At 38.9% G+C, this 17147-nt stretch overlaps 1 protein-coding gene across 1 annotated transcript; it reads left to right on the top strand.

Annotated features, from left to right (window-relative positions):
• The first annotated feature begins 13493 nt into the window (after nt 1-13493).
• Nucleotides 13494-15090, top strand: LOC4347994 (acetylserotonin O-methyltransferase 2-like). Its single transcript, XM_015757665.3, has 2 exons — nt 13494-14354; nt 14442-15090. Exons 1-2 carry the CDS (start codon nt 13554-13556, stop codon nt 14739-14741), a joined length of 1101 nt encoding a protein of 366 aa, XP_015613151.1. The 5' UTR covers nt 13494-13553; the 3' UTR covers nt 14742-15090.
• Nucleotides 15091-17147: the final 2057 nt, after the last annotated feature.

The following is a 17147-nucleotide window of genomic DNA, read 5'->3' as shown; positions in this document are numbered from 1 at the left end:
TGGGTTCAAGGATAAGTTTGAATTAAAATAAAATCTTGAAGGACTAATATGGACAGATTGAAACATTAAGGACTAAATTGATCCTTGCATGAAACTTGGAGGACCACTTTGGCTATTCACCCTTTTCCTTTTGTCAAATTGTCCTTTGTTAATACCACTCCACGACGCAAGTACCAAAGAAAAATCTTAACTCTTAGGGGTATATTTAATTTTCAAAGACGCTTATTAATGTTAGGAACATGCTGTGAATTAGAGCTAGATAATGAGACTTCACCGAGAACTCCCCATTTGAGGTTAAGTCCCAATGAAACTCATCTTGTTCCTGAGTTAATTGAAAACCAGTGTTACACGTGGTAATAAATTATTCCACGCCACTAGTTTTGATCCTATAAGGTCTCTTCTCCATGAAAAAGATGGAGGATTGTTTTTGAAGACTTGTGCAACTGTAGCCTGCTTACGCCTAACTATGTTGTAAAGGCAAGGATATTGTGCTTTCAAGGTTGAATTGCCCAACCATTTGTCTTCCCAAAACCTGATTTGGGAGCCATCTTTAATTATAAAGGATCCAAAACGGAGAAAGTCACATTTCACCTTCATGAGACTAGACCAAAAGTGTGAGTCCCTGGCCTTCTACTGAGCTTGAGAAAGAGGTTTATCACCTAGATACTTATTACGTATGAATTGTTGCCAAACCCCTTCCGTGGAGAGCAATTTGAACAACCACTTACTAATTAGAGCCATATTCTTAATTTCTAAATCATGAATTCCCAATCCCCTTGTTCCTTGGGGCGGCACAATATGTTCCATTTAGCAAGACGATACTTTTTTTTTCGACCATCACTTTGCCGGTAAAACAGTATATGCTGTAGAATGGTGTGTTGCTTAGCTGTTTTTATTGTAGTCAACTTTTTGAGTAGTTTTCACGAAGGAACTAGAACCTATGTTGTTTGGGCCCACTTTCGTATTCTGAAATTGTAGGGGTTCATAATAAACAATTATATATAAATAAAAATTCTACCATGTGAACAATATCATACCCCCTTCCTGGGAAACCATCTCTAGTGTGGTGGTGGAGTCGTTGGTGCCTAACTCCATCCACAAAGGTTCAAAGACTGGAACATATGGATATTATGTACATACAAATAGGTTTTCAATAAGAATTTAGTGAGATTAGATATGTCCAACTCATTTTCGTCTCTTTGAGCGTGCGATAAGAGGCGCATTTGCGGATGTAAGTGTGGTGTTGCGTGTATAGGTGTGTGTGTGGAGGTCTGCCATGTAAAAAAGGATTATCACCTCCTTCTCCCACCATCGAGGCGCTTGCATCCCAACAATTGTGTGCGTTCATATACCTCATGTGAGATCTTAATATCATTTATCAATTTTTAGGTAGAGAAATTATTTTGAAGAGAAAGTTACGATCTTCAAAAGATGCACTTTATTTAGTACATCAAAGTTTTTCAGTTTCATGTCGAAATTTCTTACATTCTAGTGAAAGTTTATATCCATAATTCGTGCAGAGAGTTTGTTTTATAGAAAATATATTTTTAGAAAGTTTATTCTAATAAAGAAAGAGTGGGCTCATATTTTTCTATAAAAATTATTTTAACTCGTTGTTGCAGGTATTATCACGCACAAGATTCAAATAATTATAAAAAATTCAGATAAAAAGATAATATAGTTACGTCTCTCTTATGTCTTCACAACCATATAAGGTCAAATTTAACTTAACACAAGAATAAAAAAATATAGATTACGATAAAGAAACAAATATAGATTACGATAATTGCAATTATATATCACGTCAGCGGTTGGAGTTTTGTTGTATTTGTTTTCATGCGCATGTGCATAGAACAAATTTAATTAACTTCGTCTCTAGATAGAGATATGCGATACAATAATTCATGTGCATAACTTTTTTCGCAAATCATAGACCGCATATGACGAACGAGACAAGTTTCCCGAGCAAGTCAATATAAGACAGTGACTTCCACGTGTCATTTGGCATGTGGTGTGTGACTTTTTGCTGCACAACACAACTTCATAATATGATTCCTTGTCAGCAACGCGTGGAGACAGGGTACAGAGATTCCTTGAGTTTGTGCACAAATCGGCCTGCTCGCTCCGCCACCTATGTGCACACGGGACTGTGAGAGCACGAGTCGGTGTCTTGCTTGTTTCTACGATGTTTTTGGCAACAATAATGTGATAGCCGTGGAGTCGAAATTGTTGTGTCGCTAGGCGACAAGCTCGGCAATGATAACACTCGCCTCGCGAAGTCGAAGCCTTTGTGTCGCTTACAACAAGCTTTTTATCGATGGCTATTTTGAGCTCCGCCATTTTTACGGTCTTGTTAGCTTAGGTTAGTTAGAGTGTTGTGGTTGTGGTTTTCGTGCAGTTTCCCCTAATTAACTGTGCATTGTAAGGTTTTGGTCCCGTTTTCTCCTTAAAATGGGACACCTTTTTCTTTATATAAAAAGTCGGCAACAGCCTGACCGTTTGAAAAAAAAGAGCACGAGAGTGAGAATGAGAGGTAGGAGATTAGGTTAACAAAGAGATGGGCTGCCTGATGTAAAATTGGTCAAATTGAGTGGTTGTATAGCCTGAGAAATGTGCGGACTATCCGCGCCAAACTCTATACTGGATAATTCGTTTAAACTATCAGATAATCAGCATCCGTTGGATACCACCGATACCACATTTGACTCCATATCTACATCCTGCATCCATATCACACGGATATCTAAAAACCTTTACCATGTCTTCAATTTGGATGGATTCGGAGTGGAATGGATCGGATAATATTCAATCCGTGTTCACCCCTAGCCCATAATTAGTCATACTGATATTATATGGCCCAATTGAGACATATTAATCACCGTATTATTACTATAGATTATCTACTTAATTATCTTGATTCATTAAATATTTTGAGAAATAAATTATAATTGGTCCAAACTATTACATATAAGAAAGTGTGTTGAGAAAACATATTCTTATAGACGTGGAGCAGATAATCGGCGATAATAATTTGGTGAAGTAGGGCTCTGTAATGTGTCGAAGAAAATGAGTAGATGATGAGCACCGAAGAATTGCTCCAAGCTCAGATCGAGCTCTACCACCACTGTTTTGCCTATATCAAGTACGTGGTACTTTGTACTCGGCGAAGCTTTCCCACATCGATCCGACGGCTCATGCGTGTGCTCACTGTGTCTATGTACCATTGAATGTGATTTATCCAATTTATATGGACACTATCTTTTTTTTCTGAAGGATATAATTGAGGATCTAGCACCTTCACTCTCAAGTTCTATAAAACATTGGAGGAAAAAAAAAGGACATGCCCCATTGATCCTAGTGGGTCCAAATGAAAATAATGTAGAATGATTGCTACAAGACCCTTTATATTTGTAATTGCATATTTATAAAAAAATACAAGAATGAGATTTATAGTAAATATAATTATTCTTTGGAATACATTTTATGTACCCTTTGTGCATGAAATTCAGTTAGTTATGTTCAATGTAGGGTTGCACATAAGACTGATTAACTTAGACGCATACAAATTATTACTATAATATCATCGTTGGACGAAATTCAACCATGTGTAGACGGTTCAGTTTTTCCATTTTCTGTGAGTACAAGTGAGAAGGCACGCACGCACCACACTAGCATCAGTTGCATCCTAGCATTTGCCAAGATTGTTTAGTTAAATAAACAATGTTGGCTTTATCTTTTATGAATAATAGAAAGAGCTAGTTTTTACACCTTAAGGGAATGCTCGCTCTATATACTCCTTGCCTCTCAATTCTACATCTATCTATTATATACTAAAAGTCCATGAAACTTTCTATAAATACTCCTAAGACGCCACGTGTCACTCCTACAAACACTCCTAGACCGCCACATGGCACTATCTAATCTCACAGTCGATTTTCAGTTAAATTGGTGGACCTGGTATTTTGGACCATTAGATTAGATCTACTATTTAATAAAAATACCTTCCTATGCTGTGGGCCAAAAAAAAAAAAGAACGTACGTAGATACATATAACTTTGTATAACTGTGGTATACACTTAATAAACAATGAAGTTTACCTACTTTTCACATAGAAAAAAGAAACTCGCGTACGAACTTAATTACGATAAAAGCGGTAAAATAGAAAAAAATACGTACATGGTGCCATTGAAAGAAAACGATGGTATTAAAAATAGGATTTTATATTATACTATTTAAAATATCACTCTATATTTTTGCGCAAACATACACAATTAAAATATATTTTCTACAAAATAAATACAAAATATTCTTTCAACGCTCTTTAAACGTTCTATCTTTAAAATTTAAAAATTATATACCAAAAGTTCATCGAGCTACAATTGCTAACAAGGTATTTGTGCATCATATCGAATATCAAAGATATGATGAACATGTGTACTATTAGACACATAATACAGATAAAGGACAATTTATAAGGGACATTTGCTCATTTAACCCTTTTCTAAAGCTTAACTATCAATTTGATCCTTTTTTAAAAAAAGTTTGCTCATTTGTCCATGTTTTTCAAAATAGAAGTTGTCGTCTGACCATACTTTCACTACATCGTGAGTTTTTCATTTAGAAAAAAAAAGAAAAACATGTATTTACAAGCCCAAATGACTAAAATGACACCGAATACATCAACCTTATCCTCAACCACTCATTTGCTCATTCTTTATCCCGCTCTCTCTCCTCTCTCTGTCCAAAGCGCGATGGGCAGGAGGAGTGGTGGCGGCCGCATGGCAACAGCTGCGGAGGGCCCTCGGCTGCTTCGCGGAGGGTAGGAGCGATGGCAGAGAGGCAACATTGTGTCGCCGACGAGGAGGACCGCTGGCGGTGGTGGAAGAGGCGGCGACAACTTGGCAGAGGGGAAGCAGCAGCTCCATGAAGGGTAGGAGGGTGGCGTCGGCTCAGCGACGAGGAGGACCGTCGGCGGTGGCGAATGGAGGCGGCGGCTGCGGAGGGGTGGCGGTAACCACGGATATGGTAGGAGGAGAGGAGGCAGAGGGATGGCGTCGGCTCGATGACGAGGAGGATAGGCGGTGACGGTGGAGGGGCGGCGGCACGGTGACAAGGAGGACCACCGGCGCCCACGCACATCTCTGCCATTAGCTTGCTACCTGCAGTTTCTTCCGCACAAAATTGGACCTAACTTTGGAAAAATAAGGTCAAATAAGTATGGGTAGAAGTGGTATTTGGGGCTTTTGTTAACACTGATTAATGCTCTTAAGAGAAGAGGGTTAGAGTGTAGCTTCGGTTTTGAAAAGAAGGGTCAAATGAGCAAAGTGACCAAAACAGGGTCAAATCGGTAGCTAGACATTCAAATAGGGTCAAATGTGCAATTGCTCCATTTTATAATATAGATTATATCATTTTGTTTCATTTTATAAACATACATAGCCAAAGACACGTGTGATTTACTTTGATCTATCTAAAAAAACATGTCTACGGTAATAAGAATCATAGAAATTTAAAAGACAGAAAAACTCAAGAGCATATACCCTAATAATACCCTAAAAGTAAATAAAAATTATCAATGGCTAATCCCTACGACATATAAAATTATAAAGTATTATTTTATCGGTTTATTAAACGCCCTAAAGAACCCTCCTAGAGCATCTATTAAAGCCTTTAACAAATAAGAGGAAACTTTAAATTTCTTCTGTAACAGATAAAGCATCTAAAACTTAATCCTCATTAATTTAATGCTCCCATTAATTTTAGCCATTGGGTCATTTCAATGGGTATGTGTATACATACATTATTTAATAAAAAAACATTGATGTCAGGTGAGGTTGTATTGCATGGTTTAGAGGGTTGTTGTCAGGATGACTAGCGTTGAGTTTTACTAGGTTGCTAGCCATCCAATGCATCACAAAAAGAGCCCATAGGAGATATTGTGTTTTGTTGATCGAGCGACCATCAAGAGAAGGCAACGAACCCCAGTACAAATATTTTTTATGAGTAAATCTTCTCTTAACTGAAGTATCTATGTAATATTATTTAAGTCGCATTAGCTTGAAGCATGCATAATATGATAACATGGTATATCTAGAAGGCTACATGTTAGAACATTCAATTAACCCATCTTAGAAATAATAATACTTAGCAATAACTCAAGCAGGTAACAAATTTCTATCTTTAATTTTGTTATCAAATTTTAATCGTTGGAAAGGGGGGGATAGAGTGAATGGTTCAAACAGTTATGTGAATATTGTCCAATTTGCAAGCTAAATGTTTTTTTTAAAAAAAGAGATATAGCGGGTTACTGATTTTGAAGTATTATCATACTATTCAAGAGCAGAGCAAGTAGTAATCGTATCCAAAATACATACAAAGAACCATGATACATAATTTTAATATTCGGAAAGATAGAAATGCCCGCGCAACGTGCGGGCTACCTTCCTAGTTATTAGTGAAAAGAGGATCCCAAGATCCCACTAGTATAAGCCACGTCATCAAATAAACACACGATTTAAAAAAAGTAACTGTTGGATCAAATGAGCCAAACATCAGTCACATAAAGCAAATAATACATTATGGGATGTTTTCGACCCTTCATGCACATATCATAAAATGTGTGGAAACAAAGATATGGTAATGAAAACAATACCTTCAAAATTATCCTTATAAAAAAATACCAATGAGTATTCAATAGTAATTCTACTATATCAACGATAACAAGTATCCGTGAAAATATTCATAGTTACATAACCTAATACAACCGTCGATTACTTCACTACATCTTAAAATTAAAAAAAATCATGTGACATGGATGACATAATAAAGTTTGTAAAGTTGATTTAAATCATATGATTATAAGATTTACTATAAAAAAACATACATATACTTCTCAACTGGTGATAGCAGAACTACAACGCGTAACAAATATGGCTATTTACATTATTACCAGAAAGGAAAAAGTAAGAATTACCCCCCTCCCCCCGGAACTATCGCGGTCATCCGAATTACTCCCCTGAACCATAAAACCGGACATTCTTCACCCCAAACTTTGCAAACCGGACGAATTACCCCCCTCAACCCAATCCGCGGTGGTTTTGGTCTACGTGACGTACACGTGGCAGTCCAGTCAGCACTCTATATATAAAAAAATATGGGACCCACTTGTCATACTCCTCCACTCTTCCTCTCTCTTTCTCACTCTTCCTCTCTCTTCTCTCTCTCACTCTGGTCAGCGGCAGGCGGGGGACGGTGACGCGGGGGTGGCGGCCTTGGCGCGGAGCTGCACGTTGGTGAGGTGGACGAGGCCCGCGCGGCCGCGGGCGGCGTGCCCGCGTGCTGCGAGCTCGCAGTTGCAGTGCCGGAGCCACCCGGCACGCGCGCGGAGCTCATCGAGGTGCCACTGCTTGCGCGCGCGGGACCGGCACGCGGATTCCCGGTTGGAGATCTTCCGGCGGAAGCGCCGCTCGTCGGCGTCGGCGTCGGCCTCGGCCTCCCTCTCCGGCGGCTGGTCTGTGGCTGGGTCGTCATCATGCGGTCGTCATCCCCCCACCAACCGCCTCACCGCCGCTGCCGCCTCGCTTGCCTCCCCTGCCGCCGCGCTGACCTCCTCCGCCACACCCCGCCGCCGCTCGCCTCCTCCTCCACCGCCGCCTCGCCTCGCCTCGAGCAGTGTGAGCTCCCGCCGCTGCTCGCATCCTCCTCCTCCTTCACCGCCGCCGCCTCGCCTCGCCTCCTCCGCCGCCTTCTCGTCTCACGCCCTCGTCCTCCCCGCGTGCACGCCACCGAGAGGGAGGGGGGGGTGAAAGCCACGCCGAGCTCCTCATCCCCCGCCGCCGCCGCCTCTGCGTCAGGCGGCAGCGCCGCCGCCGCTCTGTGTCCCCGGCCATCGCCACCGCCGAGAGGGAGGGGGGAAGCCGCGCCGAGCTCCTCATCCCCTGCCGCCGCAGCCTCCACGTCACGCGCTGCTGCTGCCGCCGACCCGTTCGACGGTGAGAGAGAGAAGAGAGAGTAGTGTGTGATAAGTGGGTCCCACAATTTTTTTTTATAAAGAGAATGCTTACTGGACTGCCACGTGTACGCCACGTAGACCAAAACCACCGCGGATTAGTTCGAGGGGGTAATTCGTACTTTTTCCTACTAGAAATGACACATTTAGATATTATAGAAGGTAATTGTCCCGGTAATATATGATTGATGATTTGTTGTTACGATAATATTCTTAATGATAAATCAAGATATATAAATCCATTAATGTTATATATACAATTCTGAAAAAATATGTTAAAACATATTTATTCATAATTGTTATTAAACATTTACGCCTATTAAAATAAATAACATATAAATATATTTAATAGATAGAGAGGTCGTAGTCGCGAACACACGACTTAAGATGCTAGTTGTCAATGAAATAGTTGTACTAAAACAAATTAATCGCATTGGTACAATTATCATCTGTCATCCACCAAATATCAATCATGAATTTGGTACACAAATTGAGAAAGAAAGGAACAATTAAACTCTGAGTAGTAACAGCACGTAGCTCTGTTAGTTCTAATCAATTTTTTACTTTTTGTTTGAACTTGTGTGTGTGTATATATTGAACTTAGACTTGCATGCCGATGGAGTGATTGCATATAGGTTTTGAGTTAAATTTAGTAAGAGGTCCAATCAAATAATCATTTCTATATTTTTGCTATGTTTTGCAATCCTCTATTTTACACTTAGACCCTGTTTAGTTCACGAGACGAAAAGTTTTGGTGTGTCACATCGGATATACGGACACACATTTAAAGCATTAAACATAGACTAATAACAAAATAAATTACAGATGCCGCTTGTAAACTGCGAGACAAATTTATTAAGCCCACTTAATCCGTCATTAGCGAATATTTACTGTGGCACCACTTTGTCAAATTATGGAGCAATTAGGCTTAGAAGATTCGGCTCGCAATTTACACGCAATCTGTGTAATTAGTTTTTTTTTCTGTATTTAATACTTCATATATATATATATATATATATATATATATCCAAACATTCGATGTGATAGGCAAAAAGTTTTTGTTTGGAAATTAAGGGCCTATTCGCTTAATTTCAAATCATAGCAATAGGAAAAACGAAGGAATAATATAGGAATGCATATGCAAAACTAAGGATAGGAAAAGTATAGGAATGACTCTTATAGATAGTTGGTAGTAGGAAAAATACAGGAATCTTTGTATTAAGTTACCACAATCAAGATTTGAATACTCTAATAATTTGTGTAACTTAGGTTCAGATACATAATGAAACAAGTGATTTGCCTCGATCCTACGCGTAGGAATAGAAAAATGAGATCCAAGTGGATGTTAATTTTCCTACCAAAATCCATAGGAATCACATACAAAGGAATTCTTCCTTTGCCATAATCCTACAAAACGAATGGATGAACAGTAATTATTCCTATAAGAATGGTTTTTCCTCCATATTTCCTATGAAACGAACAAGCCCTAAACAGAGCCTTACATTACTGTTAAAATCATATGTTTTTCCTATTCCTCTATTTTTTTTATTTCTACTATTCAAACGGGCCCAAACTTATATTTGAAAGCAGCAAAATAGAATTAAACAAAAAATTGAAGTATTAACGCGTTAATTGATTTGTATTAAAGATGTACTAGTATAATATATTACCAGTAACGCTAAACACCAAGCATCATGCTACGCATTACGTAGAGTACCTCACTGTGGCCACCTTTCTCTCTCTGTTTTTTTTTCCTAGTTTCCCCCTCCCATCCCTAATTCCCTATGGGTCCGTATCAGCAAAGTTTGGCTTAGGTTGAGGGGTGCATACGATTTTTCAGCAGCACGTAAAATGTGGTAAGCTATTAAATACTATGTTAATTGAGTATTAATTATTACAATCTTAAAAATCAGGTCTATTTGACTTTTTTAAAGAAAAACTTTTATATACAAAGTATTTAAAAACATAACGTTGGGAAACGAGTTCACGGTAAATGAAGGAATATTTTGGTCGAGTTGTAGAATCAAACTTAGTCTAAATCTAAACCATCCATAGGTGAATGTTTTTTTTTTAAGACTGATCACCGGAGAGGATAGTTCCCTCCTGAATTTTCATTAAGAAGGGGTTAAGTACATAGTACAAAGAGCACATCAGGTTACATTAATTAGATCCTAAGGAGGAGAGAAGATCTCTGTACTATGTACTTAGATTAAGAGGAGAAACCAGGCATCTGAAAATGCTTAGCAGGCACCTGCGCTGGAGCAACCAGCCTTGCCAGGTCTTTGGCACTTATGGTATTGAGCTGAATTTCCATGGAGCACCAGAATGAGGCCGCGAACGAACACTGAATAAGGTCCTGTTCGAGAACCCAACTGAGGCTGTGTGTTTAGATCCAAACTTCCAATTTTTTCCATCACATCAACATGTCATACACACACAACTTTTCAGTCACATCGTATCAATTTCAACCCAAACTTCTAAGTTTGGAAGGAACTAAACACAACCTGAGGTGAGATTAAGTTTTAAATTTTCGTGGCACGCTTTTTTCAAGCTGTTAAACGGTGCGTTTCGTGCGAAAATTTTCTATATGAAAGTTATTCTAAAATATCAGAGATTAATCCATTTTTTTAAGTTTGTAATAATTAAAACTTAATTAATTGCAAGTTATTACCATCTCGTTTTATGTAAAATACTTAATCCTTATCTTCATCTTTACCTTTAGGAGATTCAAACAGAGCCTTAAATATGTGTGATGATGTTTCATCAGTAGCATTGCCGAGCTCACATTGAGGCAACTGTACAATCTTCTTCTTGTGGACGTTTGTGGGGAGGCGCTCTTTAGCAAGAAGCCATGCGAAAAACTGAATCTTTTGGTGGAGCTCGGTTCTTCTAGACAAACACCCAATTGCTACATACCTCTACGAGTAAACAAGAGGGCAAATGCAGAAAAAGTAAGCATTTACCCCTTTTCGGTTTAAAGAAAAATCAGAAAACTCACAGTACCCTCTCCTTAAAAATAAGAAGAGACAAAGATTGAGAGTTCGGGAAAATAACATGAGATATATATAGATTGGAAATATTACACAGTAAACAAATTATTTTGACAAATAAATTATTTTCTCAATGGAAGCTACCAAAGCAGGAAAAAAGAATAGCTAAAATAACCCCTCTCTAAAACAAGGAGAAAAATAAAAACACAATTTTTTTTCTGGCTAAAAGAAGAACACCAAGCAGTGCTCCATCTCTATCAACAACGGAGCTAGCTCCGAGGACAGTTAGGCGGGCACCGGGCTTTATATCGCTGTCATTGCACGTTTGTAGAAATGACATCAGTGACAGGGAAATATTAGCCTGTTTCTTTCTCGGACTATTCATTGTACTATTAAAATGAATTATTTGCTACATGCTTCAAAAAATATTTATCTCGAAAAACTTTTAGAAAATTTATTTCTTAAGCTACTTGTTAAGCTATTTATTAAATATATTTATTCATTTTATCTCTATAATAGATACTTCCTCCGTTTCACAATGTAAGACTTTCTGTCATTGCTCACATTCATTTAGATGTTAATGAATCTAGACATATGTATGTATTTAGATTCATTAACATATATATGTATGTAGACAATGCTAGAAAGTCTTACATTGTGAAACGGAGGGAGTAACTTATACTACTAATCCACTCGATAATCGTCGTATGGGCTTATGAAGATGCTACTGGCTCAGTCATCCGTCTCATGACTCCATGTTCGACGCATATATCTTCATTTAGAGGATGAATAATGGATTGATTGTTGTTATATGAAAGTTCTCCATAACTTTACTCCCTCCGTTTCATTCATTTTACAAGACATGTCTTACTTTATTTTGAAGTTAAACTTTATTAAGTTTCTTTTACCATGTTTAGAGAAAAATATAGTAATATCTATAACACCAAATTAGTTTCATTAAATTTAACATTAAATATATTTTAAAATTATATTTATTTTATATAAAAATATTGCTACATTTTTCATAGAAAGAAATTAAAGTCAAAGTGAATTATAATACGAAACGGAGGGAATACTCTATTTTTGAATCGGAATCTCTACGTTAGCCTCTAAGAATAAAAATATATGAGAAACGTTGCAACAGAAAAATCATCACTTGCAAGGGATACTTCCAAAGGATACATGCAAACAAATGGTGCAAATAAATTGTGAAAAATCTGTTGGATTCTAATTTACTTTGGTTGGTCTTAGCCTAATATAATCACCTATGCTTAACATGGAAATTAATCTACTGAGCTGCTTGTGAAGCTATTGAGGCCGGTTTCTTTGATTTATATCCTACTTGCGGTTTTTCTTCTTGTCTCTCTTACAGTTTTCCTTCTTATATTCTCTGTTTGACATAGTGAAAAAGCTTCTTAATGCCAGCTACACTACCCCAAGATAACCACATAAAAGCCTTCCAGCGTTTAACCGATCGGGCGATTAAGGTTTAGAGTTTTGACGCAAGAATTAGACATCACCTCTACTCTACATTTTCTCCTATATATAAACCCACTGGTGAGGCTCAAGGCTTAATTATTGCCTACTCCCTCCGTCCCAAAATATAAGTATTTTTAGCATAGTGCCAAGTCAATCATTTTTAACTTTGACTATTAATAGCAAAAAAAATAATAAAAAATCATGTAAAATTGATGTTACTAAATTTATCATTAATCAAACTATCATAATATGCAACTCTTTCTATTTAAAATATTTTATTTTTATAGATATTGTTGGTCAAAGTAGTATTTCGAAGACTGTATCGAGATCTTAAAAATACTTATATTTTAGGACGGAGGGAGTATTATATTTAAACTCAATCTGTTTCTACCGACCACACAAACAAAATTTATGTCCCCGATCACTTCTTGATCGGGATGAAATCTGGTGGTTTTTAACTCCTGCCAATCTGTAACGACAGTGGCCGATACAATCGTCCGACAAAATCATCCCTTCTTCCATTGCTCCATTCCCTGAAAATTATTTTAAACTGTGCCACGGTGTCTTCCGTGTGGCATTCAAGCATGTGATGTGAATGGGCAGTCGACGTGGACGGCTACGGATTCCATGGAGTTTGTGTGCAAATCCGCCACTATCTTGAAGATTGATACTATTACAACAAAGGACACAAAATGATTCGAAGGATAGGACCACATTTTTTTTATGATTGATTTGGCACCACTGCTACAATAATGCATCCTTGGTTAGCCTAATATATGCTGATTATAAACCATATGATTTATCAGAAAAAATATATTTTGTAGATAAAACTTTTATACATGTGTGTTTAGAGATTTAAAACCGAATATTAGAAAACAAACTATTCAAAACTACTAAGTTTTCAAATTAAATTTTGGCAGCGGCTTAATTATAAGCTAGTATAGGTAAATGGTGGGAGGAGATCATTAGTAATTTTAATTATGAATATAAACTTGCACGTCTACTGATCCTATTTAAGAGCCTTAGCTCTTCGCCATAAGATTGCACTTGTAGTACTTTACTGCACGAAGAACACCATGGCACAACGTGTCCAAGAAGAAGATGAGCAGATGATGAGCACCGATGACTTGATCCAAGCTCAGATCAAGCTCTACCACCACTGCTTCGCCTTCATCAAGTCCACAGCACTTTGGGCCGCCATCGACCTGCGCATTGCGGATGTCATCCACCGCAATGGCGGAGCCGCCACCTTATCCGACCTCGCGCTCAACGTCGGGCTGCACCCGACCAAGCTCTCCCACCTCCGGCGGCTCATGCGCGTGCTCACCGTCACTGGCATATTCGCTGTCGAAGACCGCAATGGTGAGGCCATGTACACACTCACCCGAGTCTCTCGCCTTCTCCTCAACAGCGATGGGGAGGGAACGCACGCCTTGTCCCAAATGGCGCGTGTGTTAGCCAACCCACTCGCCGTGATCTCTCATTTCAGCATTCACGAGTGGTTCACCACCGAGAAGGCAACCACCATGACACCCTTCGAGGTGGCGCATGGTTGCACGCGGTGGGAGATGATAGCGAACGATGCCAAGGATGGCAGCGTGTTCAACGCCGGCATGGTTGAGGACAGCCGTGTCGCCATGGATATCATCTTGAAGGAGAGCTGTGGCATTTTCCAGGGCATCAGCTCTCTTATTGATGTTGGTGGTGGCCATGGCGCTGCAGCTGCAGCCATAGCAACGGCATTCCCAAACATCAAGTGCACTGTGCTGGATCTGCCTCATATTGTTGCTGAGGCTCCCGCCACTCATAGCAACATCCAGTTTATAGGTGGTGACCTTTTCAAGTTCATTCCAGCAGCCGATGTTGTTCTACTTAAGGTACATACTTAAGTGACCTTTGATATGCTGTGCTTTCAGCTGTTGAGTAGCTTCTTTAATTTGTGTTAGTTTTGCATGTGATTTCAGTGTCTTTTGCACTGTTGGCAAGATGATGATTGTGTCAAGATTCTGCGACTATGCAAAGAGGCAATCCCGGCAAGAGATGCTGGGGGAAAGGTGATAATTATTGAGGTGGTTGTCGGGATTGGATCCGAGGAAATTGTTCCTAAGGAGATGCAACTTTTGTTTGATGTTTTCATGATGTACATCGATGGCATCGAGCGAGAGGAGTATGAATGGAAGAAGATTTTCTTAGAGGCTGGATTCAGTGACTACAAAATCACCCCGGTGCTAGGTGCCCGATCAATCATCGAGGTTTACCCTTGATGCTTCTGAAGGTGTACATGTGCATCTCTCCGTGGAACCTATTCTAGTTCAGACAATTGAACTAAATACATAACATGTTGGTTATAAACATGTTTATGTTAGTCTTTTGATTTCCTTTCGTTCATGAGTCAGTAGCCTTGAGGCGTGTGCATGTTCACACTGAGGCCATCGTTTTTTCGTTTTTCTGTTGTCGTATGAGCTACAGTATGTGCTCTGTGGGATGGTACAACTTATGTACGTCGTGGCTTGAGTCTTGGGCATATTGGTAGCCCGTGATTTCCATTTTTATTTTCATCACAATAAGAGGAAGAGAAAACTGAAAAGCTGCAATGCAGTTCGCAGCGCCAAATCTCTCTCGCTTTGTCTGCACACCAAATGTTCATGTGTGTTCATCTGTTCTGGCGATAACAAGTGGTATTAGAGCAAGCATCGAAGATCGGTCATGGCTCTATGCCTGGATAGGAGAACCATTTCTTGACAGGGTCGAGGAGTTGCTCCCGCTCACCACTGCCACATGCATGCCTCAACGATGGCCGAATGAGGGGTAACGTTGGCAAAGAGGTCATGGTGCAGTGGGTGGTATCCCAAGCTAACGAGGAAAAACTACACCGAATGGACAACCGTGACGAGGATGAGCTTGCAGGCGCAGGTCTTGTGGGAAGCCTGAACAAGCTTAACTAAACAATACTACCCATATTCTCATATATTGGCATCAAAATTAACAACCAAATTTTTTTCTTTAAACATGGCTAAAATGCACGTAAATATTTGCCACAACGTGTAGTCAAAATAAGGTGCTTAATTCGATACTACTGACACCTCAATGATTTGCTAACACATTCGTAATCCTAAAATATAATTATTTCCTAGTTACAAAGGAAATAGCTAAATTTTAAAACAGGGGACTGTATATTTATATTTTGAGAAAATATATATACCGCTAATACACTAATCGTGTCTACGTGGTAAATTTATTTTGGTTTTGCTAAAAAACTGTTTTTATTTAGGGAACTTTCGATTTTTTTCATGTCTGATGCTCTTTAAGATTCATGCGCCTTTTTAGTTAGGAACTTTTTTGATTTTGTTTTGTCATCAGATGTGCTTTAAGATTCGTGCATGGGAACCTGAAGAGGATCAAACCAGTTACCTCGCGTGAGTGGCATGGCTACATTTTGTTTAGTTATATTCTATGAATGTATTGTAGTTACAGTATAATTGCACTCCAATTACAGTATAGTTACTTTGAAAGTTTTCCAATAAAAAACTGTCGAATGCTATATAGATACTCCTATTTATTTTCCACATGTGGTGGTGAACCTCGATCGTTTATCATATATAGCAACAACTAAATATTATGGCTTGTCCCTAAACCCTAAACTCTAGCACCAATAATTCATCAAGTCTAACCATTAAAGAAGATGTTTAAGAAATGAAATTTTGCTGGTTGCTCGATGCTTTTTTAGGCCATTCTAAGAGGATAATAAAAAATGATGTGCCTAAGTATAGGTCAGTGAGGCTGGCGGCAGGCCAAAGGCAGCCCATCAGTCGACGCCCAGGCCAACTATCCAATGCCAAACTCTTCTCCCACGCAAACGTTGCCCAGGAACTACTGCAGTGCAGGGATTCTCATGGTGGCAATCTGGTTCATCTTCAATTCGTTGTCAACGATTGTGTCATCTTCCTGCAAACAAAAGTTAGTTAATTTAAATCTTAATTAGTTATCAAAACTGATTCTCTGGATAGGCGTGCTTCCCGGCCGCTTGCAGTTTGGTTCAGACCAATGTAATTACAAATTCATCACAATTTATTTCGAATCCAAGAGAAAGATGAGCACAGCACATCACAATTTATTTTACTAGCTTCAGCAGGTGAACTTCAGCAGTATCCATCCATTTCCCCAGTTGATGAGTGCATAATATTTCTCTTTGATGTAAAAATGATCTCAGCGTAAACATCGCACATTGTTGAACGATCCTTTGGTGATGGCTCTGTGCACTTTAGCCCAAGCTTAGCCAATTCTATGGATGTTTGCATTTCAACCACAGCATGATTTGGGTCTTCACCTTCATGATAATAGGTGAGAGTAGGGGCTCTAAAATTTCATTGATTTGATGTGGAAATATGCTGACTCCACAAAGCTGTGAAGTTAGGGCGCTTTCCTATGATTATCTCTGGAACAATAATTCCATAACTATATACATCATCCTCTATTGAAATTTTGCACCCCAAGCCATACTCTGCGATCAATATTAATTATGCAAGTTGATAATCTTTCTTAGTCAGTCAAAATATGATACAGTTTTGCATCACTTCCATGAAAGATAAAATAGAGACAATAGAAATGGACAAAATAAGAATGAAGCAGGTGATCACCTGGTGCAATGTATCCGATTGACCCTCTCAGTC

Source organism: Oryza sativa, chromosome 10 (genome assembly GCF_034140825.1).
Source record: "Oryza sativa Japonica Group chromosome 10, ASM3414082v1".
Classification (NCBI taxonomy): domain Eukaryota; kingdom Viridiplantae; phylum Streptophyta; class Magnoliopsida; order Poales; family Poaceae; genus Oryza; species Oryza sativa.
The sequence above is the reverse complement of the archived record's forward strand: the minus strand, read 5'-3'. Positions and strand labels throughout refer to the sequence as shown.

What these genes read in the sequence shown, in the direction of transcription:
- LOC4347994 (XM_015757665.3), top strand. Translation starts at nt 13,554, where the DNA reads ATGGCACAACGTGTCCAAGAAGAAGATGAGCAGATGATGAGCACCGAT. An exon ending in CCGATGTTGTTCTACTTAAG is followed by an intron (nt 14,355 to 14,441) that starts GTACATACTTAA and finishes ATGTGATTTCAG; the next exon opens with TGTCTTTTGCACTGTTGGCA.